The sequence below is a fragment of the Phytophthora cinnamomi genome, assembly GCF_018691715.1.
Source record: "Phytophthora cinnamomi strain GKB4 chromosome Unknown Contig43, whole genome shotgun sequence".
Taxonomy (NCBI): domain Eukaryota; phylum Oomycota; class Peronosporomycetes; order Peronosporales; family Peronosporaceae; genus Phytophthora; species Phytophthora cinnamomi.
Genome location: NW_027150976.1, coordinates 1 through 23,319, shown reverse-complemented (window position 1 = coordinate 23,319; position 23,319 = coordinate 1). Strand labels below are relative to the sequence as shown.

General features: G+C 58.4%; 7 protein-coding genes across 7 annotated transcripts; 3 read left to right on the top strand and 4 right to left on the bottom strand.

Annotated features, from left to right (window-relative positions):
- Positions 1-12,217: 12,217 nt before the first annotated feature.
- IUM83_17147 (serine-tRNA ligase) lies at positions 12,218-13,705 on the top strand (the record flags this gene model as incomplete). Its single annotated transcript, XM_067942078.1, has 1 exon — positions 12,218-13,705. The coding sequence occupies one exon, from the start codon at positions 12,218-12,220 to the stop codon at positions 13,703-13,705; it is 1,488 nt and encodes a 495-aa protein (XP_067790957.1).
- A 160-nt stretch (positions 13,706-13,865) lies between these two features.
- Positions 13,866-15,158, bottom strand: IUM83_17146 (Peptidyl-prolyl cis-trans isomerase; the record flags this gene model as incomplete). Its single annotated transcript, XM_067942077.1, has 1 exon — positions 13,866-15,158. The coding sequence occupies one exon, from the start codon at positions 15,156-15,158 to the stop codon at positions 13,866-13,868; it is 1,293 nt and encodes a 430-aa protein (XP_067790958.1).
- A 167-nt stretch (positions 15,159-15,325) lies between these two features.
- On the bottom strand, positions 15,326-15,644 carry IUM83_17145 (NADH dehydrogenase [ubiquinone] 1 alpha subcomplex assembly factor 8; the record flags this gene model as incomplete). Its single annotated transcript, XM_067942076.1, has 2 exons — positions 15,326-15,448; positions 15,558-15,644. The coding sequence occupies 2 exons, from the start codon at positions 15,642-15,644 to the stop codon at positions 15,326-15,328; spliced, it is 210 nt and encodes a 69-aa protein (XP_067790917.1).
- A 279-nt stretch (positions 15,645-15,923) lies between these two features.
- Positions 15,924-17,339, bottom strand: IUM83_17144 (40S ribosomal protein S25; the record flags this gene model as incomplete). The annotated part of the gene is made up of 1 exon (XM_067942075.1): positions 15,924-17,339. The coding sequence occupies one exon, from the start codon at positions 17,337-17,339 to the stop codon at positions 15,924-15,926; it is 1,416 nt and encodes a 471-aa protein (XP_067790918.1).
- A 34-nt stretch (positions 17,340-17,373) lies between these two features.
- Positions 17,374-19,047, bottom strand: IUM83_17143 (FK506-binding protein 15; the record flags this gene model as incomplete). The annotated part of the gene is made up of 1 exon (XM_067942074.1): positions 17,374-19,047. The coding sequence occupies one exon, from the start codon at positions 19,045-19,047 to the stop codon at positions 17,374-17,376; it is 1,674 nt and encodes a 557-aa protein (XP_067790915.1).
- Positions 19,048-21,921: 2,874 nt separating this feature from the next.
- Positions 21,922-22,598, top strand: IUM83_17142 (putative carbohydrate-binding protein; the record flags this gene model as incomplete). The annotated part of the gene is made up of 2 exons (XM_067942073.1): positions 21,922-22,261; positions 22,432-22,598. The coding sequence occupies 2 exons, from the start codon at positions 21,922-21,924 to the stop codon at positions 22,596-22,598; spliced, it is 507 nt and encodes a 168-aa protein (XP_067790916.1).
- Positions 22,599-22,732: 134 nt separating this feature from the next.
- On the top strand, positions 22,733-23,319 carry IUM83_17141 (Carbohydrate-binding protein; the record flags this gene model as incomplete). The annotated part of the gene is made up of 1 exon (XM_067942072.1): positions 22,733-23,319. A coding segment is annotated over one exon (587 nt), but the record flags the coding sequence as incomplete, so codon positions are not given.

Here is a 23,319-nt window from a genome sequence, read left to right as displayed (position 1 = left end):
GCTCCTGTCGTTAGTGTTACGTTCTTGTGTTTAGTCCATTGCGTAAGGAGGTACACTCCACTCGAATGCAATCCGTTTTTGTCTTCTGATACTAAATATTCCACGTGTATTAGCGTACGTGGAGTGTTCTTGACGTGTGCATTTCACCGTACGTGGCCAGCATGTAGTGGAGACTAGAGGTTTTAGGAGCGAGCCCGGTGGATGTGGTGCTCGTTGCGTCCGTCGTCAACAATGTCATCCTATGTCATTCGACCGACTCGTTGAATTGAGACCTCCTGATTGGCCCAGCGCACTTCAACAAAACGCATACAAACGCTGGTATAACCTGGACGGATACAAACTCGAAATCAAGGGAGCCGAGCCGAGCTAGCGGCCAGATGTCGTCCTCCGTCCACGTGGTGCCCTGCATCGCCACGGCACACTGCACGACTGAGACTCGATGCAGCTACTACTTCGAACTTTACAAAACGAGCTCACGGTTCTACCAGCAAACCGAGTTTCGAATATGTAGTGGAAACGCGGATAAGAAGGCGTAGAGAGTGAAGACCGACAAAACAACTGCTCCGTACGGAGACACGAAGTCGTGACTCCAGCCGAACATGATGGCACGACTAATGCAGGCGTCGTTCTTGGGGTCAATGACGGTCAAGGACGTACACCACATGCATTACGGACCTTCCGGATCTTTGCAAAACATGCAACCCCTCCCCCGCACTGTAGGTGATGCTGTTGTACTGCACAGTATGTCTACGCTGCCATCACCAGACCGTCCAACTCACCGCTATGCACCAGCATCTGTGTGACGGTGGTGACCGTGGTGACCCCACCAGTGCCGGTACACTAGCTCCGGTCCACAAGATCGAGTATCCATCCAGCTCCACCCTGGTAAACACCAGCCTAGCGCTATGATAGTGCAGCAGCGAGACCCGTCGGCTGGCAGGTCGGAGCTAGTCGGAGCTAGTCGAAGCTAGTCGAAGCGAAGTGGGGTTGACGTTTGGTGTCCGCCAGGCAGCCATCCAGCCAGCCTCGCTTCTGCCTAACGCACTCACTCATTCTCAAATCTACTCCCTTGAGCACCCACCCATCGAAGCAAGCCGCTCGATCTCCGCCAGAGCCAACGCTCTACCACTACTACCACACCCTACCGAGCGATCCCAACCATGTTCAGTCTCAGCAACAGCAGCAAGATCTTCGTCTTGTGCGTCGCCGCCGCGGCCGTGTCGAGCGGTGTGCGCGCGGAGAAAGAGGTCGCCGAGACCTTCGGCTTGCTCGGTGTCCCCGGCGTCGGCGTGGGTCCCGGCGTTAGTGTCGGAGTGCCTGGTCTCGCGAGTGTCGGCGTCGGTCTGGGCAACGGCGGCGTAAACGTCGGCGCGAACGTGCTGGGCCTCGGTGCGAACGTCGGAGTGGGTGTGCCGGGCGTCGGCTATCCGTACGGCGCGCCTGTCAACAGCTACAATGCTCCTCCGCCCGCTGTGAACAGCTACAACGCTGCCCCCGTCTACCCCAACAACGGGACGCCCACTACTGTCGTGAACAGCGCTCCTACAACAACTACGACAACGAACTCTGGCGTCAACTCTGCGAACGCCAACGCGAATGCCAACGCGAACACCGGCAACAATAGCCCGTACTCGAGCAAGACCGCCACCGTCACAAACGGAGACGGAACGTCGAACACTGCGTCCGTGTCGAACGGTAATGGTGCGGCGACTGGCGGTGCGTCGGCGAGCGCCACTGCGAGCGCCACCGCGAGTGCGTCTGCTAGGGCCACGGCTGGCGCGAGCGCCACGTCGTCTCAGAAGACGTACCGCCAGCTTCGCTCGGTGGAATGAGCGAGTGCAATGTCCTCGGCGCCTGTGGAGAGGTGAGGTGAGGTGAGGAGAGGAGACGCGAGGCGAGGCCAGGCAGCTCTGGGTAAGCTGTGCAGCGAAGAGCTTGGTGTATTTGGGCAGCTCTGAATCGTCCCACCACGAATGGCTCCTGTCGTTAGTGTTACGTTCTTGTGTTTAGTCCATTGCGTAAGGAGGTACACTCCACTCGAATGCAATCCGTTTTTGTCTTCTGATACTAAATATTCCACGTGTATTAGCGTACGTGGAGTGTTCTTGACGTGTGCATTTCACCGTACGTGGCCAGCATGTAGTGGAGACTAGAGGTTTTAGGAGCGAGCCCGGTGGATGTGGTGCTCGTTGCGTCCGTCGTCAACAATGTCATCCTATGTCATTCGACCGACTCGTTGAATTGAGACCTCCTGATTGGCCCAGCGCACTTCAACAAAACGCATACAAACGCTGGTATAACCTGGACGGATACAAACTCGAAATCAAGGGAGCCGAGCCGAGCTAGCGGCCAGATGTCGTCCTCCGTCCACGTGGTGCCCTGCATCGCCACGGCACACTGCACGACTGAGACTCGATGCAGCTACTACTTCGAACTTTACAAAACGAGCTCACGGTTCTATCAGCAAACCGAGTTTCGAATATGTAGTGGAAACGCGGATAAGAAGGCGTAGAGAGTGAAGACCGACAAAACAACTGCTCCGTACGGAGACACGAAGTCGTGACTCCAGCCGAACATGATGGCACGACTAATGCAGGCGTCGTTCTTGGGGTCAATGACGGTCAAGGACGTACACCACATGCATTACGGACCTTCCGGATCTTTGCAAAACGTGCAACCCCTCCCCGCACTGTAGGTGATGCTGTTGTACTGCACAGTATGTCTACGCTGCCATCACCAGACCGTCCAACTCACCGCTATGCACCAGCATCTGTGTGACGGTGGTGACCGTGGTGACCCCACCAGTGCCTGTACACTAGCTCCGGTCCACAAGATCGAGTATCCATCCAGCTCCACCCTGTTAAACACCAGCCTAGCGCTATGATAGTGCAGCAGCGAGACCCGTCGGCTGGCAGGTCGGAGCTAGTCGGAGCTAGTCGAAGCTAGTCGAAGCGAAGTGGGGTTGACGTTTGGTGTCCGCCAGGCAGCCATCCAGCCAGCCTCGCTTCTGCCTAACGCACTCACTCATTCTCAAATCTACTCCCTTGAGCACCCACCCATCGAAGCAAGCCGCTCGATCTCCGCCAGAGCCAACGCTCTACCACTACTACCACACCCTACCGAGCGATCCCAACCATGTTCAGTCTCAGCAACAGCAGCAAGATCTTCGTCTTGTGCGTCGCCGCCGCGGCCGTGTCGAGCGGTGTGCGCGCGGAGAAAGAGGTCGCCGAGACCTTCGGCTTGCTCGGTGTCCCCGGCGTCGGCGTGGGTCCCGGCGTCAGTGTCGGAGTGCCTGGTCTCGCGAGTGTCGGCGTCGGTCTGGGCAACGGCGGCGTAAACGTCGGCGCGAACGTGCTGGGCCTCGGTGCGAACGTCGGAGTGGGTGTGCCGGGCGTCGGCTATCCGTACGGCGCGCCTGTCAACAGCTACAATGCTCCTCCGCCCGCTGTGAACAGCTACAACGCTGCCCCCGTCTACCCCAACAACGGGGCGCCCACTACTGTCGTGAACAGCGCTCCTACAACAACTACGACAACGAACTCTGGCGTCAACTCTGCGAACGCCAACGCGAATGCCAACGCGAACACCGGCAACAATAGCCCGTACTCGAGCAAGACCGCCACCGTCACAAACGGAGACGGAACGTCGAACACTGCGTCCGTGTCGAACGGTAATGGTGCGGCGACTGGCGGTGCGTCGGCGAGCGCCACTGCGAGCGCCACCGCGAGTGCGTCTGCTAGGGCCACGGCTGGCGCGAGCGCCACGTCGTCTCAGAAGACGTACCGCCAGCTTCGCTCGGTGGAATGAGCGAGTGCAATGTCCTCGGCGTCTGTGGAGAGGTGAGGTGAGGTGAGGAGAGGAGACGCGAGGCGAGGCCAGGCAGCTCTGGGTAAGCTGTGCAGCGAAGAGCTTGGTGTATTTGGGCAGCTCTGAATTGTCCCGCCACGAATGGCTCCTGTCGTTAGTGTTACGTTCTTGTGTTTAGTCCATTGCGTAAGGAGGTACACTCCACTCGAATGCAATCCGTTTTGTCTTCTGATACTAAATATTCCACGTGTATTAGCGTACGTGGAGTGTTCTTGACGTGTGCATTTCACCGTACGTGGCCAGCATGTAGTGGAGACTAGAGGTTTTAGGAGCGAGCCCGGTGGATGTGGTGCTCGTTGCGTCCGTCGTCAACAATGTCATCCTATGTCATTCGACCGACTCGTTGAATTGAGACCTCCTGATTGGCCCAGCGCACTTCAACAAAACGCATACAAACGCTGGTATAACCTGGACGGATACAAACTCGAAATCAAGGGAGCCGAGCCGAGCTAGCGGCCAGATGTCGTCCTCCGTCCACGTGGTGCCCTGCATCGCCACGGCACACTGCACGACTGAGACTCGATGCAGCTACTACTTCGAACTTTACAAAACGAGCTCACGGTTCTATCAGCAAACCGAGTTTCGAATATGTAGTGGAAACGCGGATAAGAAGGCGTAGAGAGTGAAGACCGACAAAACAACTGCTCCGTACGGAGACACGAAGTCGTGACTCCAGCCGAACATGATGGCACGACTAATGCAGGCGTCGTTCTTGGGGTCAATGACGGTCAAGGACGTACACCACATGCATTACGGACCTTCCGGATCTTTGCAAAACGTGCAACCCCCTCCCCCGCACTGTAGGTGATGCTGTTGTACTGCACAGTATGTCTACGCTGCCATCACCAGACCGTCCAACTCACCGCTATGCACCAGCATCTGTGTGACGGTGGTGACCGTGGTGACCCCACCAGTGCCTGTACACTAGCTCCGGTCCACAAGATCGAGTATCCATCCAGCTCCACCCTGGTAAACACCAGCCTAGCGCTATGATAGTGCAGCAGCGAGACCCGTCGGCTGGCAGGTCGGAGCTAGTCGGAGCTAGTCGAAGCTAGTCGAAGCGAAGTGGGGTTGACGTTTGGTGTCCGCCAGGCAGCCATCCAGCCAGCCTCGCTTCTGCCTAACGCACTCACTCATTCTCAAATCTACTCCCTTGAGCACCCACCCATCGAAGCAAGCCGCTCGATCTCCGCCAGAGCCAACGCTCTACCACTACTACCACACCCTACCGAGCGATCCCAACCATGTTCAGTCTCAGCAACAGCAGCAAGATCTTCGTCTTGTGCGTCGCCGCCGCGGCCGTGTCGAGCGGTGTGCGCGCGGAGAAAGAGGTCGCCGAGACCTTCGGCTTGCTCGGTGTCCCCGGCGTCGGCGTGGGTCCCGGCGTCAGTGTCGGAGTGCCTGGTCTCGCGAGTGTCGGCGTCGGTCTGGGCAACGGCGGCGTAAACGTCGGCGCGAACGTGCTGGGCCTCGGTGCGAACGTCGGAGTGGGTGTGCCGGGCGTCGGCTATCCGTACGGCGCGCCTGTCAACAGCTACAATGCTCCTCCGCCCGCTGTGAACAGCTACAACGCTGCCCCCGTCTACCCCAACAACGGGACGCCCACTACTGTCGTGAACAGCGCTCCTACAACAACTACGACAACGAACTCTGGCGTCAACTCTGCGAACGCCAACGCGAATGCCAACGCGAACACCGGCAACAATAGCCCGTACTCGAGCAAGACCGCCACCGTCACAAACGGAGACGGAACGTCGAACACTGCGTCCGTGTCGAACGGTAATGGTGCGGCGACTGGCGGTGCGTCGGCGAGCGCCACTGCGAGCGCCACCGCGAGTGCGTCTGCTAGGGCCACGGCTGGCGCGAGCGCCACGTCGTCTCAGAAGACGTACCGCCAGCTTCGTTCGGTGGAATGAGCGAGTGCAATGTCCTCGGCGCCTGTGGAGAGGTGAGGTGAGGTGAGGAGAGGAGACGCGAGGCGAGGCCAGGCAGCTCTGGGTAAGCTGTGCAGCGAAGAGCTTGGTGTATTTGGGCAGCTCTGAATCGTCCCGCCACGAATGGCTCCTGTCGTTAGTGTTACGTTCTTGTGTTTAGTCCATTGCGTAAGGAGGTACACTCCACTCGAATGCAATCCGTTTTGTCTTCTGATACTAAATATTCCACGTGTATTAGCGTACGTGGAGTGTTCTTGACGTGTGCATTTCACCGTACGTGGCCAGCATGTAGTGGAGACTAGAGGTTTTAGGAGCGAGCCCGGTGGATGTGGTGCTCGTTGCGTCCGTCGTCAACAATGTCATCCTATGTCATTCGACCGACTCGTTGAATTGAGACCTCCTGATTGGCCCAGCGCACTTCAACAAAACGCATACAAACGCTGGTATAACCTGGACGGATACAAACTCGAAATCAAGGGAGCCGAGCCGAGCTAGCGGCCAGATGTCGTCCTCCGTCCACGTGGTGCCCTGCATCGCCACGGCACACTGCACGACTGAGACTCGATGCAGCTACTACTTCGAACTTTACAAAACGAGCTCACGGTTCTACCAGCAAACCGAGTTTCGAATATGTAGTGGAAACGCGGATAAGAAGGCGTAGAGAGTGAAGACCGACAAAACAACTGCTCCGTACGGAGACACGAAGTCGTGACTCCAGCCGAACATGATGGCACGACTAATGCAGGCGTCGTTCTTGGGGTCAATGACGGTCAAGGACGTACACCACATGCATTACGGACCTTCCGGATCTTTGCAAAACGTGCAACCCCCTCCCCCGCACTGTAGGTGATGCTGTTGTACTGCACAGTATGTCTACGCTGCCATCACCAGACCGTCCAACTCACCGCTATGCACCAGCATCTGTGTGACGGTGGTGACCGTGGTGACCCCACCAGTGCCGGTACACTAGCTCCGGTCCACAAGATCGAGTATCCATCCAGCTCCACCCTGTTAAACACCAGCCTAGCGCTATGATAGTGCAGCAGCGAGACCCGTCGGCTGGCAGGTCGGAGCTAGTCGGAGCTAGTCGAAGCTAGTCGAAGCTAGTCGAAGCGAAGTGGGGTTGACGTTTGGTGTCCGCCAGGCAGCCATCCAGCCAGCCTCGCTTCTGCCTAACGCACTCACTCATTCTCAAATCTACTCCCTTGAGCACCCACCCATCGAAGCAAGCCGCTCGATCTCCGCCAGAGCCAACGCTCTACCACTACTACCACACCCTACCGAGCGATCCCAACCATGTTCAGTCTCAGCAACAGCAGCAAGATCTTCGTCTTGTGCGTCGCCGCCGCGGCCGTGTCGAGCGGTGTGCGCGCGGAGAAAGAGGTCGCCGAGACCTTCGGCTTGCTCGGTGTCCCCGGCGTCGGCGTGGGTCCCGGCGTCAGTGTCGGAGTGCCTGGTCTCGCGAGTGTCGGCGTCGGTCTGGGCAACGGCGGCGTAAACGTCGGCGCGAACGTGCTGGGCCTCGGTGCGAACGTCGGAGTGGGTGTGCCGGGCGTCGGCTATCCGTACGGCGCGCCTGTCAACAGCTACAATGCTCCTCCGCCCGCTGTGAACAGCTACAACGCTGCCCCCGTCTACCCCAACAACGGGACGCCCACTACTGTCGTGAACAGCGCTCCTACAACAACTACGACAACGAACTCTGGCGTCAACTCTGCGAACGCCAACGCGAATGCCAACGCGAACACCGGCAACAATAGCCCGTACTCGAGCAAGACCGCCACCGTCACAAACGGAGACGGAACGTCGAACACTGCGTCCGTGTCGAACGGTAATGGTGCGGCGACTGGCGGTGCGTCGGCGAGCGCCACTGCGAGCGCCACCGCGAGTGCGTCTGCTAGGGCCACGGCTGGCGCGAGCGCCACGTCGTCTCAGAAGACGTACCGCCAGCTTCGCTCGGTGGAATGAGCGAGTGCAATGTCCTCGGCGCCTGTGGAGAGGTGAGGTGAGGTGAGGTGAGGAGAGGAGACGCGAGGCGAGGCCAGGCAGCTCTGGGTAAGCTGTGCAGCGAAGAGCTTGGTGTATTTGGGCAGCTCTGAATCGTCCCGCCACGAATGGCTCCTGTCGTTAGTGTTACGTTCTTGTGTTTAGTCCATTGCGTAAGGAGGTACACTCCACTCGAATGCAATCCGTTTTTGTCTTCTGATACTAAATATTCCACGTGTATTAGCGTACGTGGAGTGTTCTTGACGTGTGCATTTCACCGTACGTGGCCAGCATGTAGTGGAGACTAGAGGTTTTAGGAGCGAGCCCGGTGGATGTGGTGCTCGTTGCGTCCGTCGTCAACAATGTCATCCTATGTCATTCGACCGACTCGTTGAATTGAGACCTCCTGATTGGCCCAGCGCACTTCAACAAAACGCATACAAACGCTGGTATAACCTGGACGGATACAAACTCGAAATCAAGGGAGCCGAGCCGAGCTAGCGGCCAGATGTCGTCCTCCGTCCACGTGGTGCCCTGCATCGCCACGGCACACTGCACGACTGAGACTCGATGCAGCTACTACTTCGAACTTTACAAAACAAGCTCACGGTTCTACCAGCAAACCGAGTTTCGAATATGTAGTGGAAACGCGGATAAGAAGGCGTAGAGAGTGAAGACCGACAAAACAACTGCTCCGTACGGAGACACGAAGTCGTGACTCCAGCCGAACATGATGGCATGACTAAAGCAGGCGTCGTTCTTGGGGTCAATGACGGTCAAGGACGTACACCACATGCATTACGGACCTTCCGGATCTTTGCAAAACATGCAACCCCTCCCCGCACTGTAGGTGATGCTGTTGTACTGCACAGTATGTCTACGCTGCCATCACCAGACCGTCCAACTCACCGCTATGCACCAGCATCTGTGTGACGGTGGTGACCGTGGTGACCCCACCAGTGCCGGTACACTAGCTCCGGTCCACAAGATCGAGTATCCATCCAGCTCCACCCTGTTAAACACCAGCCTAGCGCTATGATAGTGCAGCAGCGAGACCCGTCGGCTGGCAGGTCGGAGCTAGTCGGAGCTAGTCGAAGCTAGTCGAAGCTAGTCGAAGCGAAGTGGGGTTGACGTTTGGTGTCCGCCAGGCAGCCATCCAGCCAGCCTCGCTTCTGCCTAACGCACTCACTCATTCTCAAATCTACTCCCTTGAGCACCCACCCATCGAAGCAAGCCGCTCGATCTCCGCCAGAGCCAACGCTCTACCACTACTACCACACCCTACCGAGCGATCCCAACCATGTTCAGTCTCAGCAACAGCAGCAAGATCTTCGTCTTGTGCGTCGCCGCCGCGGCCGTGTCGAGCGGTGTGCGCGCGGAGAAAGAGGTCGCCGAGACCTTCGGCTTGCTCGGTGTCCCCGGCGTCGGCGTGGGTCCCGGCGTCAGTGTCGGAGTGCCTGGTCTCGCGAGTGTCGGCGTCGGTCTGGGCAACGGCGGCGTAAACGTCGGCGCGAACGTGCTGGGCCTCGGTGCGAACGTCGGAGTGGGTGTGCCGGGCGTCGGCTATCCGTACGGCGCGCCTGTCAACAGCTACAATGCTCCTCCGCCCGCTGTGAACAGCTACAACGCTGCCCCCGTCTACCCCAACAACGGGACGCCCACTACTGTCGTGAACAGCGCTCCTACAACAACTACGACAACGAACTCTGGCGTCAACTCTGCGAACGCCAACGCGAATGCCAACGCGAACACCGGCAACAATAGCCCGTACTCGAGCAAGACCGCCACCGTCACAAACGGAGACGGAACGTCGAACACTGCGTCCGTGTCGAACGGTAATGGTGCGGCGACTGGCGGTGCGTCGGCGAGCGCCACTGCGAGCGCCACCGCGAGTGCGTCTGCTAGGGCCACGGCTGGCGCGAGCGCCACGTCGTCTCAGAAGACGTACCGCCAGCTTCGCTCGGTGGAATGAGCGAGTGCAATGTCCTCGGCGCCTGTGGAGAGGTGAGGTGAGGTGAGGTGAGGAGACGCGAGGCGAGGCCAGGCAGCTCTGGGTAAGCTGTGCAGCGAAGAGCTTGGTGTATTTGGGCAGCTCTGAATCGTCCCGCCACGAATGGCTCCTGTCGTTAGTGTTACGTTCTTGTGTTTAGTCCATTGCGTAAGGAGGTACACTCCACTCGAATGCAATCCGTTTTTGTCTTCTGATACTAAATATTCCACGTGTATTAGCGTACGTGGAGTGTTCTTGACGTGTGCATTTCACCGTACGTGGCCAGCATGTAGTGGAGACTAGAGGTTTTAGGAGCGAGCCCGGTGGATGTGGTGCTCGTTGCGTCCGTCGTCAACAATGTCATCCTATGTCATTCGACCGACTCGTTGAATTGAGACCTCCTGATTGGCCCAGCGCACTTCAACAAAACGCATACAAACGCTGGTATAACCTGGACGGATACAAACTCGAAATCAAGGGAGCCGAGCCGAGCTAGCGGCCAGATGTCGTCCTCCGTCCACGTGGTGCCCTGCATCGCCACGGCACACTGCACGACTGAGACTCGATGCAGCTACTACTTCGAACTTTACAAAACAAGCTCACGGTTCTACCAGCAAACCGAGTTTCGAATATGTAGTGGAAACGCGGATAAGAAGGCGTAGAGAGTGAAGACCGACAAAACAACTGCTCCGTACGGAGACACGAAGTCGTGACTCCAGCCGAACATGATGGCATGACTAAAGCAGGCGTCGTTCTTGGGGTCAATGACGGTCAAGGACGTACACCACATGCATTACGGACCTTCCGGATCTTTGCAAAACGTGCAACCCCTCCCCGCACTGTAGGTGATGCTGTTGTACTGCACAGTATGTCTACGCTGCCATCACCAGACCGTCCAACTCACCGCTATGCACCAGCATCTGTGTGACGGTGGTGACCGTGGTGACCCCACCAGTGCCGGTACACTAGCTCCGGTCCACAAGATCGAGTATCCATCCAGCTCCACCCTGTTAAACACCAGCCTAGCGCTATGATAGTGCAGCAGCGAGACCCGTCGGCTGGCAGGTCGGAGCTAGTCGGAGCTAGTCGAAGCTAGTCGAAGCTAGTCGAAGCGAAGTGGGGTTGACGTTTGGTGTCCGCCAGGCAGCCATCCAGCCAGCCTCGCTTCTGCCTAACGCACTCACTCATTCTCAAATCTACTCCCTTGAGCACCCACCCATCGAAGCAAGCCGCTCGATCTCCGCCAGAGCCAACGCTCTACCACTACTACCACACCCTACCGAGCGATCCCAACCATGTTCAGTCTCAGCAACAGCAGCAAGATCTTCGTCTTGTGCGTCGCCGCCGCGGCCGTGTCGAGCGGTGTGCGCGCGGAGAAAGAGGTCGCCGAGACCTTCGGCTTGCTCGGTGTCCCCGGCGTCGGCGTGGGTCCCGGCGTCAGTGTCGGAGTGCCTGGTCTCGCGAGTGTCGGCGTCGGTCTGGGCAACGGCGGCGTAAACGTCGGCGCGAACGTGCTGGGCCTCGGTGCGAACGTCGGAGTGGGTGTGCCGGGCGTCGGCTATCCGTACGGCGTGCCTGTCAACAGCTACAATGCTCCTCCGCCCGCTGTGAACAGCTACAACGCTGCCCCCGTCTACCCCAACAACGGGACGCCCACTACTGTCGTGAACAGCGCTCCTACAACAACTACGACAACGAACTCTGGCGTCAACTCTGCGAACGCCAACGCGAATGCCAACGCGAACACCGGCAACAATAGCCCGTACTCGAGCAAGACCGCCACCGTCACAAACGGAGACGGAACGTCGAACACTGCGTCCGTGTCGAACGGTAATGGTGCGGCGACTGGCGGTGCGTCGGCGAGCGCCACTGCGAGCGCCACCGCGAGTGCGTCTGCTAGGGCCACGGCTGGCGCGAGCGCCACGTCGTCTCAGAAGACGTACCGCCAGCTTCGCTCGGTGGAATGAGCGAGTGCAATGTCCTCGGCGCCTGTGGAGAGGTGAGGTGAGGTGAGGAGAGGAGACGCGAGGCGAGGCCAGGCAGCTCTGGGTAAGCTGTGCAGCGAAGAGCTTGGTGTATTTGGGCAGCTCTGAATCGTCCCGCCACGAATGGCTCCTGTCGTTAGTGTTACGTTCTTGTGTTTACTCCATTGCGTAAGGAGGTACACTACACCCGAATGCAATCGGTGTTTTTTTTCTGTCTTCTTGTTTTGAGGTTGGCTTTCTCGCAGTGCCGTCATTAGCGTGAGTATCTGCGTGGAATTGATCAGCAAGCACTGCGCCGTAGTATGCAATGTCATGTCAGGAGAATCTCCTGACATGAATTTATCTCCTGAGGAGATAAAATCGCACATTTCCAGTGATCTGATTGGTCGAGAAAACTTTAACGTACCAAACGATTTGGAGCCGCTCGCGGCTCACCTGTCAAATACCAGCACAAGATGCTGCCGACCCGCGCCGCCGTAGCGGCGCTCGCGCGCGCTTCCCGCTCCCGCTGCTCGCAGGCAGCGAGACGCGTGGCCCCCTCGTCGTTCTTCTCGTCGTCCATCGCCACCACCGCTGCGCTGGCCGCGGACGACGCCGAGCTGTCGTCGAACCTGCACGGCCACGTCAAGGCGCGCCTGGACTACAAGAAGCTCGTGGACAACGTGGACGCCGCGGTGGCCAACGGCAAGAAGCGCTTCAGCGAGGGCGACCCACAGCTGGTGGCTGATCTATACCAGCGCCAGTCCAAGCTGCGCCACCGCGCCAACCTCCTACGCGCCGAGCGCAACACGCACGCCAAGCAGCTCGGCCAGGCGGCCGCAGCTCGGAAGCAGCAGGGCACGGAGGCCCAGGAGGCCTTCGAGGCGCTGCGGCTCCGCGGCCAGGAGCTCAAGCGCGAGATCGCCGACGTCGAGGGCGAGCTGACGCAGGTGTCCACGCAGCTGGAGCTCGAAGCTCTCAAGATCCCCAATGACACGCACCCGGACGTGCCGGTGGGCGCCGAGGAGGACTCCCGCGTGGTGTTGACCCATGGAGAGAAGCCCGTGTTCGACTTCAAGCCCAAGGACCACTACGACCTGGCCACGGACCTGGAGCTGCTGGACACGCAGTCGGCCGCCAGAGTCGCCGGCTCCAAGTTCACCTACCTGTGCAACGAAGGCGCCATGATGGAGATCGCGCTGGTGCATTGGACGCTGAGCAAGCTGCGCGCGCGCGGCTTCAAGGTCATGTTCCCGCCCGATGTGGCGCACTACAAGCTCGTGGAGGGCTGCGGCTTCCAGCCGCGCGGCGAAGCCACGCAGATCTACTCCATCGCCAACTCGGACCTGTGCCTGACTGCTACGTCGGAGATTACCTTGGCTGCGATGAAGAGCAACGAGATCCTGCCCACACCCACCCTGCCGCTCAAGTACGCCGGCTTTAGCCACTGCTTCCGTACTGAGATCGGCCACGGCGGCCGCCTGACCCGCGGTATCTATCGTATTCACCAGTTCAGCAAGGTCGAGATGTTCGCCTTCTGCGCCAACGAGACCCAGGCGCAGCAGTTCTTTGACGAGATGGTAGAGATCCAGACGAGCATGTATGCCGAGCTGGGACTGCACTACGAGCTCGTGGACATGGCCACTGGCGACCTCGGAGCGCCGGCCTACCGCAAGTTTGACCTGCTGGCATGGATGCCTGGTCGCGAGGAGTACGGCGAGGTCTCGAGCATGTCCATGTGCACAGATTACCAAGCTCGCCGCCTCAACATCCGCCACAAGGACCCGAAGGACGAGGAAGCTGGAACTTCTTTCGTGCATACGCTCAACGGCACTGCCTGCGCTGTCCCGCGCCTGCTTATCAGTCTGTGGGAGACGTACCAGCAGGAGGACGGCTCCATCGTTATCCCCGAGGTGCTGAGGCCGTACATGGGTGGCCAAGAGGTCATCCGCCGCCCTGAGTAGAGCCAAAGCCCAACAGCAAGACAGACCATTACAGAGAGGTCAAGCAAGTGAAGTGCACCCTCCGCCAATAGACGTATCACGTAGTATGATGCTGTGTGGCCGATTTGCTGCTGTTGTCGCCGCCACAGGTGAGGGGGGTAGCTAGCCTTTATTCGCTTGTTTATCCGGGTCTGACGCTATTTGCCGGGCTGTCGTTGCCTTCTAGTGCCCGCACATAGAGCGAGCCCACAACGCAGTCACGGACGTTGAAGGACTCGAAGCGACCGGTGACAGTGAGCACGTACACCTGCGTTGCCGTCGCGGCAGTAATAATGCCGGACATGACGCACTCGTCCCGGTTTTCATCTTTGCCTTCATCTTCATCGCCAGCCGCCGCTTGTGTCCGCTGCCGCTTGAACACCTCGACTTCCTGGCCCTCCTGTAGCATGCGTGGGTTGTATTGCAGTCTGGTCCGTCGGCTCTTCGCTGCTGCATTCGCCATCACCTGTGAAGACGCTATCGAAGACGCAGGTACGTCCAGTGCTGACGCGTGTGGTATCCTCCTGGGAGTGATGATCCTGGGTCTCCGTCGCGTCGGTTTCTCCTTCTTCTGCTGCTGTTTCTTCTTCGGCTGATGCTGCTGCTTTTTGTTCTTATGCTTCCTATCAGCCTTGCTCGCTGTCGTCTCCGCGTCACACGGGACAGCCGTTCGAATGGCTTCCAGGTCCTCCGCGATCTCCTGAGCTGTCACCTGCTTGACGACGGGCTTGAACACGGACGCGCGGCCCAAGAGCCGCTTGAGCCGCTTCTTCTCCTGGAACTCCACCCTGTGCGCCCGCTCCTGGGGCGAGGCCGAGGCCAGGAACACGTCTTCGGGTCCGTCGTCGTCCCCGTCGCTGGCGTACATGGTGCGTCGCCGCCGCATGCCGTTGCCTGAGCTCTTGGCGGGCGGCGTGTCGTCCCGCACCGCTCGGCGGCGGCGACTGGTCACGCTCACGCCGTCCTTGGCCGTCTGCAGCCTGCGCAGCTCGCGCTTCATGTCTGCGTTCATCTCTCTGCGTAGGTCGGTGCAACGTCTCGCGTGCGTCTCGCGCGCCGTGGCCTCGGCGTACTGCAGCACATGGCGCGCCGCCGCCTGCCGCCGCTCCAGAGCCGCGTGGGCGCTGGCCACGCGCTGTCGGCGCGCGTCTCGCAGCCGCACGCAGCCCAGCACGAAGTCCGCGTCCGTCTCGAGCTGCAGGCGGCGCTGCACGTGGTCCAGACGCGCCAGCTCGTGCTGCAGACTGGCGCGGTCTCGAGGCAAGGCGTCGGCGCCGAAGTTGTCGTCGCTGTCGTCGGATTCCTCCCGCTCTGCTGCGTCTGCGTCGCTGCCGCTTGCACTGCTGGTAGAAGAGACTTCGGCAGAGCCGACGCGCCAGTCGGCGGGCTCTGAATCGCCCTGGAAGACGCAGGACGCCGCCGCCGCCTCCGTCATCTCCCCACGATGCGACCCGCGCGAGCAAAATTCCTGAATGACGCGAAACGAGCGACTGATTGGGCGACAAAAGTGAAGTTTCACGAAAAACGCGGCTGAAATTTGGCAATGGGCTGGCTGCTCAGGGGTGGAGGACAACTTGTCTCGCGCGATCGCTCTCTCGCTCTCTACGCGCGGCGCTTGTGCGCCACGCGCTTGAAGCACGCACGCAGCTTCTGGAACTCCTTCTCGCACGCCTGGCGACTCACGCCCCCGTGGATGTCGGCCACGCACTTGCCGTACACTTGGATCTGGCCGACAATGTCAGGACAATGACGCAAGTCAGAGACGAACTCTTGTCTAGGAGATAGGTGCACCCAACGTAAGGCACGAGATAATTATTAATTATTGCACACGTACGTCGAGCGGGCAGTCTGTCAGCATCTGCGAGAAGACTTTGCCCATTCGCACGGGCGTCTTGGTCTTGGAGGCGGAGCTTCCGGGCATCGTCGCTCTTTAGGCGAAAATGAACTTTGACGTCCAATCACATGAATGCTCAATCGGCACCTCGCTGCGTGCTGGCGGCGCTGTCTGTATGTTGAAATGGAAGTTCATATTTCTCTCTCTCTCTTTAGCGGTTTAGTTGCATCAAAACACACGAGCGACACGTGCTGGAAGGTTGCGAGTTGTTGTATTTGGGGGTGGCGACGCGACGTGGCGTGTCAAGCCTTCGATCGTCCTGCTGCCCCGTGCGTCCGTCTTGCCATCGGCGTTGCGCCTACGTTGTTACCCTTGGAAATCCGCGTCGCTGTCGCTCTCGTCGCTCGACGGGTACTGGGGTGCATGAAGAACGGGGGCGATCGATGCGTCTGCTGGTGTGGCACTGGGAGTGGCTACTGTCTCTACTTCCACCTTCGCCTCGGCGCTGTGCTTCTTCTCCTCGTCGGCAGTGGCAGCAACGACGACGGGTGTAGATTTCTCTTCGGCACTATGGCCGTTGTCTGCAGGTGGCTCGTCCTCCGCGGGGACAACCGCTGCTTCAACAGCAGCAACAGTCTCAGCAACTGCCGCCACCGAGGCAGCAGCTTGGACGACAGGGATCTCCTGTGGTGGAGGCGCAGGGGGGCCATCGCTCATGTTTCCGTCGCTCTCCGCCTCAGTCTCCGTGTCCTGCTGCGGTGGGGGCACTTGCAGCTGCTGAATGATACTCTTCGTGCTGGACTTGAGGACTTTCCGAATGGCTGTGAGCACCTGCTTGCCGTCCACGGCGGTCTCCTCTTCGAACAAGTCCTGGAAGCGGAAAAACATCTCGTTCACGGACTCCTTAAAAAGACCCACCAGCCTCTCGCGCTCGTCTGTGCCTCCTCCAGTGTGAGCTGCAACTGCCAGCATGTCTTGCGCTTCGCGCTTGATAGCCTCGGCGGCAGCCAGTGCACGCTCCGCTGCCTGCTCGCGGTCCTTCACTGCCGCACATTTTTCGCACTCACCTTCAAAGCCCGACTTCTGTCCGCGCGGACTAGGACCGGATGATGATAGACGTCCCGACGCTAGCGCCTCCTGCACTTGCTCGTACTTCTCCTGCTCCAAATCCTTGACCTTTTGCTGCAGCAACTCGATCTGCTCCACAAAAAGCCGCTTCTCTTCAGCTGCCAGTGCACTATCCGCCTCAGCACTCGCCTCCGGGGTCGCAGCCTTCAGTTCAAGCTCTGCTTCTAGCTCGTGAACGCGTGCTGAGGACACGTCCAGCTTGCCAGTCAAGTCCTGGTTATCCTGCTGCAATTGAGCAACTTGCTGTGCAGCCCTTTCCAGCTGCTGCTTCGCGTCTCGCTCCTTGCTCTCACTCAGAGCCGCTAGTCGCTGCGCTTGCTCCTCCGCGTGGGTCTGTAGTCGCACTCTATCGTCATTGACCTTCTGGAGCTGCGTTTGAAGCGAGCGCACCTGCTGCTCCAACTGAGCTGAGGCTGTAGACAGCTCCGACGACTTGACTTGCAGAGCCACGTCATGCTGCTTCTTCGTAAGCGCTAGCTCCTGTTCGGCCAGAGAGCGAGCCTGGGTTTCCTTTGTGAGCTGCTTTTCAGCGCGAGCACGGGCTTCACGTTCAAAATTGAGCGCCTGCTTGTGCTCTTCAGCCTCATTACTGGCGCCTTGTTGTTGTTGCAGCTGGTAGTAGGCTGTCAGTAGCTGCTGATACTCTGCGTGCAAACGGTTCGTCTGTGTGACGGCTGCGTCGCGCGCACTAGCGAGCACTCAGCTCTGACGTAACATTCAGCTGAGAGCTAGCGGCCGACTGGTACCGCTCCTGTAGTGTGCGTTTCTCGTCTTGTAGTCGCTGGTTTTGCTCTAGAAGCTCCTCGCAACGCTTCTCGTACGACGACTGCTGCTGGTGCTGCGAGTTAATCTGTGTCAAAAGTCTGTCGTTCTCGCCAGCAAGCCTCTCCACACCGCGGATTACCGCGGCAACGTCACTGGGGCCAGCACCAATTCCAGATGCAGAATTGGAGGAATTTCCCGGTGCCATACGAATCAAATAGTCCACTTTGGCGTTTAGCTCCGATAGCATTGCATCAACAGGCCGTCCTCCACTAAGTGCACTGTTGTTGAACAGCGTCGACGAGCTGGGAAAGCTGCTGTTGAAGCCTCCGCCCAAACCAAAGCCCATAGATCCAAATCCGCCGCCACCACCTCCAGTGACACTCATCCGTTCGCGCTCAAGCGCACGTGCCTGCAGCTCCAGCTGCTGTTCACGCTGCAGTAAGCGCAGTTCTTTGAGCTCCATTTCGTTCTTCGCCGCAGCGCTGTTCGGATCTTCTTCGTACGGGACGAGGTCTCCGTTCCTGGCGGCATCATTTCTATCATTGAGATTGCGCGTGCTGTTTGACCGCGAAGCTACTGCCGCAGTAGAATTCGCGCTTATGGAGCTTGGGGTCGAGCGCCGTCGCGACGTCTTCCTCTCCGTAGCAGCCTTGGGCGCTTCTTCTGTTGCTGCTGCAGTATTCACAGCCGGCACCGACTTCCGCTGCGTGGCGCCGTGTCCAGTCTTGGTCTTCAGCAGCTCAATCTCCAGCAGGTACCAATCCTGTCCGTTGGTCTTCCCGGGCGGGGCCAGCACAATGCGCTTGCCGCCCTTCCTCATGCCGACGATGCCCTCCTCCAGCGCCTTGATGCGCTCGCTGCTGTCTCCGAGTCGAATCTTCCTCAAGTCCCCCTCGCCCGCCTTCTCAAACGGCGGGTACTTGGTCACGACATCTGCCGGCGCCGAATTGGCGTTGCCTACGACTCTCCAGGCGCTGAACGCCACCGCCACGGTGTCGCCGTTGCTCACCTGCTGCGTCTCGGGCTTGACGAACACCAGGTCGTCCTGGATCAGCGCGCTCGGGTTGGTCTTGGTCACGGTCTTGTCGCTGCCCCAGATCTCCACGTGGATCTTGGCCAGGAACACCTGGCGCATGAACTCGGCCACCTGCGCGTCGCTGGGGAACTTGACCGACCAGTTCAGTCCCTGCTCGTCGTAGAAGTTCACGTAACTTTTAGCCTGCAGCGTGGGTTTAAAGACCCCGAACTTGACGGGCACAGCACACAAGTGCTGCTTGGCGGCGTTGTAGAAGAGCAGGTTGTAGGACGTCTCGGCGCCCACAAGGACGCAGCCCACGGCGGCCTTGCTGCCGGCTGTGGCGCCTCCTAGCTGCACGTACTTGCGCGCGGATGCGTCGTATTGATACAGAGAGACCATGGTGGAGTACACTACGGAGGAGGCGGGAGCCGCCGCCGCGGGGGCTGCCGCCTGTTGCTGTTGCTGCTGCTTATGCGAGGGCTCACGCGGCGCCGTGTAGCGCAGCGCGTCGTTGCCGCCGCCGGAGGCCGAGGCGTCCTGGAAGATGCCGGTCAGGCGGGCGCTCGGGTTGGAGGACATTTGCGGCGCTTGTACGGGGAGTTAGAGCGTGCGGGAGGTGTGGTCGGGAGCAGGAGACGAGGGGGAGAAGACGAGGGGCCTCTGGGGATGGAGACGTCCTGCGGCGCGCGCGGCGAGGCGGGGAGTGAGGCGCTTCTTCCGCCGCTGCTTACGCCGCGAGTCTGATAAAGTGACGACGATGCAACCCGAAAAAGTGGCGTGTCACACGTACGGGAGGCAGGGTGACGACGATAAAGTATGCTAGTGAGGGGAAATGATTGTGGCGTTTGCTCTCGGGTAAGTGCGATTTGATTGGCATGGCGTGACGCTCGACTTCAAGTTGAAGTGGCTCATTGAATAGGCAGAAGCTGCGCTTGTTGCTGTGGCGAAGCACTTTGGGGCGGGGCAGTGACTTGAACAGGCTGGCGATGGTTGCGTTTGTTCTACGCAAGTCGACGTACTCCAATTCGGTCAGCGACAGCAGCGGGGAGACGTCGGTGACGAGCGTCTCCATCAAACCGAGTCGACGGAGGCGAATAGCTGATCGGAGTACGCTGATGTCTCCAATCGGGGCCTCCACTGGTTCCAACACCTCCAGGTGCGTGAGCGTTTCGAGGGAATTGTGGTCTCCATGTGTGGTGAGAGAGAGATCACTTGAGCCGTACATACGCAACATCCGAAGTTGCGTCATTGCCGCGATGTACGAGAACTCGACGTCTTGAGACAAGACTCTTGACCACCAAGTCGAAGCCTAGGGAACGCGCGGAGGTCTGTTGAGGACCAGCCGTTCCATTTAGCAAACTCCAAGTTCGTCCAACTCGTCAGGTCAAGACGCTGTCCACGCCTACTGACCACGTAGAGAGTTCTCAGGTGCTAGTGCAAACAATCACGGGCGGGCCCTTCAGTGTTGCCAGACTGGGGAGCTTCGCTAAGATTTCGCACTGCGAAGTGTAATTATCCTTGTTGTTGAGCAGTACGCCTTGATCCATCGTGCGAGAATTTGCAACGGGCTCCAGTCCATCGCGGAAGAGTATTCATCAATGAGCAGCACTTCGAGATTCGGCATACCCCACACAAACTCGACGTTGTTGTTTTTTACACTTTTGAATGGCCAGGTGCTTCATGGTTACGTTAATTACACCTCTACTTCAAGCGGTGGCTGTGGACAAATTCACGTACCTGCAATACGAGATCGTTAGCTGCTCCAATGTCCCCAACAACGAGCGCAGGCTAGCGAAGGCGGCGTGAGATCCAGTTTCCAGATTTACGTAGGTCAAGCGCAAAACCCTCAACGACGAACTGTAAGCAGTTAAAATGCCCTGGCCAAGTCTACAATCGTTACACAGGGCATGCTCGCCTCAATCTCAAGGTTGTGAAAATTCTCCAGCTGAGCATCCACCAGCGGTCCTAGATCAAGCATAGGCATCTCACGGGTATCTAGGCGAATGTGGACAATGATCTCGCTAAGACCAGGGTTTTTGCGGACAAAATCGAGAGTAGTCCACTTCAAGCTGCAGATCGACATGGAAATTGTTTTCAGGTGCTTCAATTGCTCCCGAGATGGCGAGTTGATTACTGCCAGTTCTGGAAACGTTCGAGCTGGCGAATGCTTCTTAGACGGTTCTGGAGTGTCTCCAATTGCGTCAGCTCTCCCAGTTTCGACACCTTTTTCAGCCTCGCTTCGCTCAGATCCAACTTCGTTATTGAGCAAGGCCATGGCTCCGCGAGGTCCACGACAGACATTTCGATCACTTCTAGTTCGCGTTCAACAAAGTACGGCTTGTATCGACTTCTGACAGTCACAGTCTTGATATCTGGAAAGCTGGAAATGAGCTTCAAACTCTGCGCGTCGCGCACTATGACGTCCTTGATGAAATTCCGCGTGACGGTGCTCACAGCAGCTAGATGACGAACTGATGGGGGTAGCACCCACACTCCACGCGCAAATAATTGCTCCCGAAGCTCGGACTGGGCGGCGCGGTGGCACAGCGTTACATGGCGTCGCCCATTCAGTGGTAGCAGTTGGGTCAGCAATACAGGAGGCTCACGGCTGTCGAGCAGCGTTAGCAGTGTCGGGTTTTCGTTAGCCGCCATCTTCCGTTGGATCAGGGAGGGCTGAAATCCTGTCGACGAAACTATCAAGTTGAAGTTGTAGCAATTCTTGCTCTATAAACCAGGCAGGCACGATGGGTTAGTTTTTCGCTATTTCATTCCCAGTCGTGTAGTACTGTATTCTCGTTGGTTAACAGTATCCCTTGATCCAACAACTTCAATGAAGTTACTTCACTAGTGCAAAATTAATCCCTCCAAGTCGAATCTCATGCCACCTTGCTGGGTACGTTGGATGCCAACGTACCCAACAAGGCGGCGTGAGATTCGTCCACTTTCACGACGTGCTCGGCAACGGTAAATCCCCCGCTCGATGCGCGTGCGATTCCTTCAGCTCAGCATCCATCAACCCCAAGCCACGATGTATAGTGCTGAAAGCTCGCCAGCAGCGTCGGGGCTTCATAGCCATCTTCAAGCGGCGAAGTTCTGTCGAATCGGATACACATACCAGCAGGCTGACAGTTGGCTGCACTGCATCTACTTCCCAAATTTGCGTAACGACCTGCTGCGGATTCGGGTCTAGGTCCGGGAAGTGGCATAGTGAAATTCATCTGGACTTGTAGCATGTTTTTGCTGTTCGTGCCTGCTCGACCTCATCTATGCGGGTACATATGGGTTCACCCGCAACGGCTTCAGGCAAATGCCTTTCCACCGTCTTCCAGGATTCTTGGTCTCTGTCTGCTAGCTAAGCTCATGTCTTCCTCGCCTCCATTCCCAAATCTTCCGTGTTCAAGCTCTGCTCACTGGTACCTGTCTGTCAACCTTCGCTGACGAAGCTTCAGAACCATGCGCCTCAATCTCTGGCCAGGGGCATTGCTGGCATTGGCAGCAAGTATCGTCGAGGCCCAAACCTACGATTGCATCGTTGTCGGCAGCGGACCCGGTGGCCTCGTGGCGGCTGAGTACATGTCCCGCGACCCGAGTGTCTCCGTGTTGATCCTCGAAGCTGGTCTGAAGTCTTTGGCTGCAACCGGCGGAACCGACGGTCCCAGCTACGCTCAAGGCTCGGGGCTCACCAGGTTCGACATCCCCGGCGAGTTCGACAGCACGATCTACAATTCCGCTAACGAGCAGTACCGGGTGGACTGGATCAGCGACGCCTACATGTGGCTGGGCAAGCTCGTGGGTGGGTGTTCATCCATCAACGCCGCACTCTACTTCCGCCCACCGGATGCCTACGTCACGCAGATGCAGTGGCCATTCTCAGCGGCTCAAATGGTCTCCAAGATGGACGAGAACGAGCAGCTCCACGGCCACACCGACAAACCCTCGACGAACGGTGTCTGGTACACCCAGGAGGGTACTCGATCGTGTCGAAGGCGCTGTTGGCTCAAGGCTACGCCGAGCGTACCATCAACGACGCTACCGCTCGCAACAGCAAGAGCAAGACGTTCGGTCATGCGCCGTTCACGTTCAAGAACGGCAAGCGCGACACCCCGCCGCAGCTTTCTGGGGAGCGATGAGCTCTCGAAGCAACGTGAAGCTCCTCACTGGCGCCAAAGTTGACTACCTTCTACGAGCTGCTGGTGGCAAGGCGACCGGAGTGATCTACAATGGCGGAACCCAAGTGCTTCTTTCGTCTCGAGGCACCGTACTTATGGCTGCCGGAGCACTGGGTACGCCTAAGGTGCTGATTCAGAGTGGCGTTGGCCCTACATCGCAGCTCAATCTGCTCAACGGACGCAATGGTTTCGCCGGTGTTTCTCAAGCAGCTGGCTGGGTCACGAATGCCAACGTTGGGCGGAATCTCTTCGACACGAACGTGGTGTTCGCCTCGTTCTCGCACCCGCAGATGAGCTCATTTCAGTACAAGAACAGACCGAGCTGGGCAACCGACATGTATATGAGCAGCTTCACAGGCCCGTGGACCAGCTCCGGCCCGACGTTGATTAGCTACGAGAACTACGATGTTCAAGGCCGCGCGTACCAGTTCCAGTCCACCGCCCTCACTACCGGATTCGATGCATTCTACAACCGCGGAGATGCATTCACTCTTTCGCTGTACGTGAACAACCCCGAAGGCCGAGAGCAGCCTCGGGTTTTGACAACAACAGGGTGGAAGGCCTTCAATGAAGGCAACGCGTACTTCGGCACAAGTCGCGACCTCGCTGCGATGCAGTCGTACGCTCAGAACGTCGTCAAGGCAATGGTAGCCCAAGGAGCTACCTTCCTGTCTACTTCGGG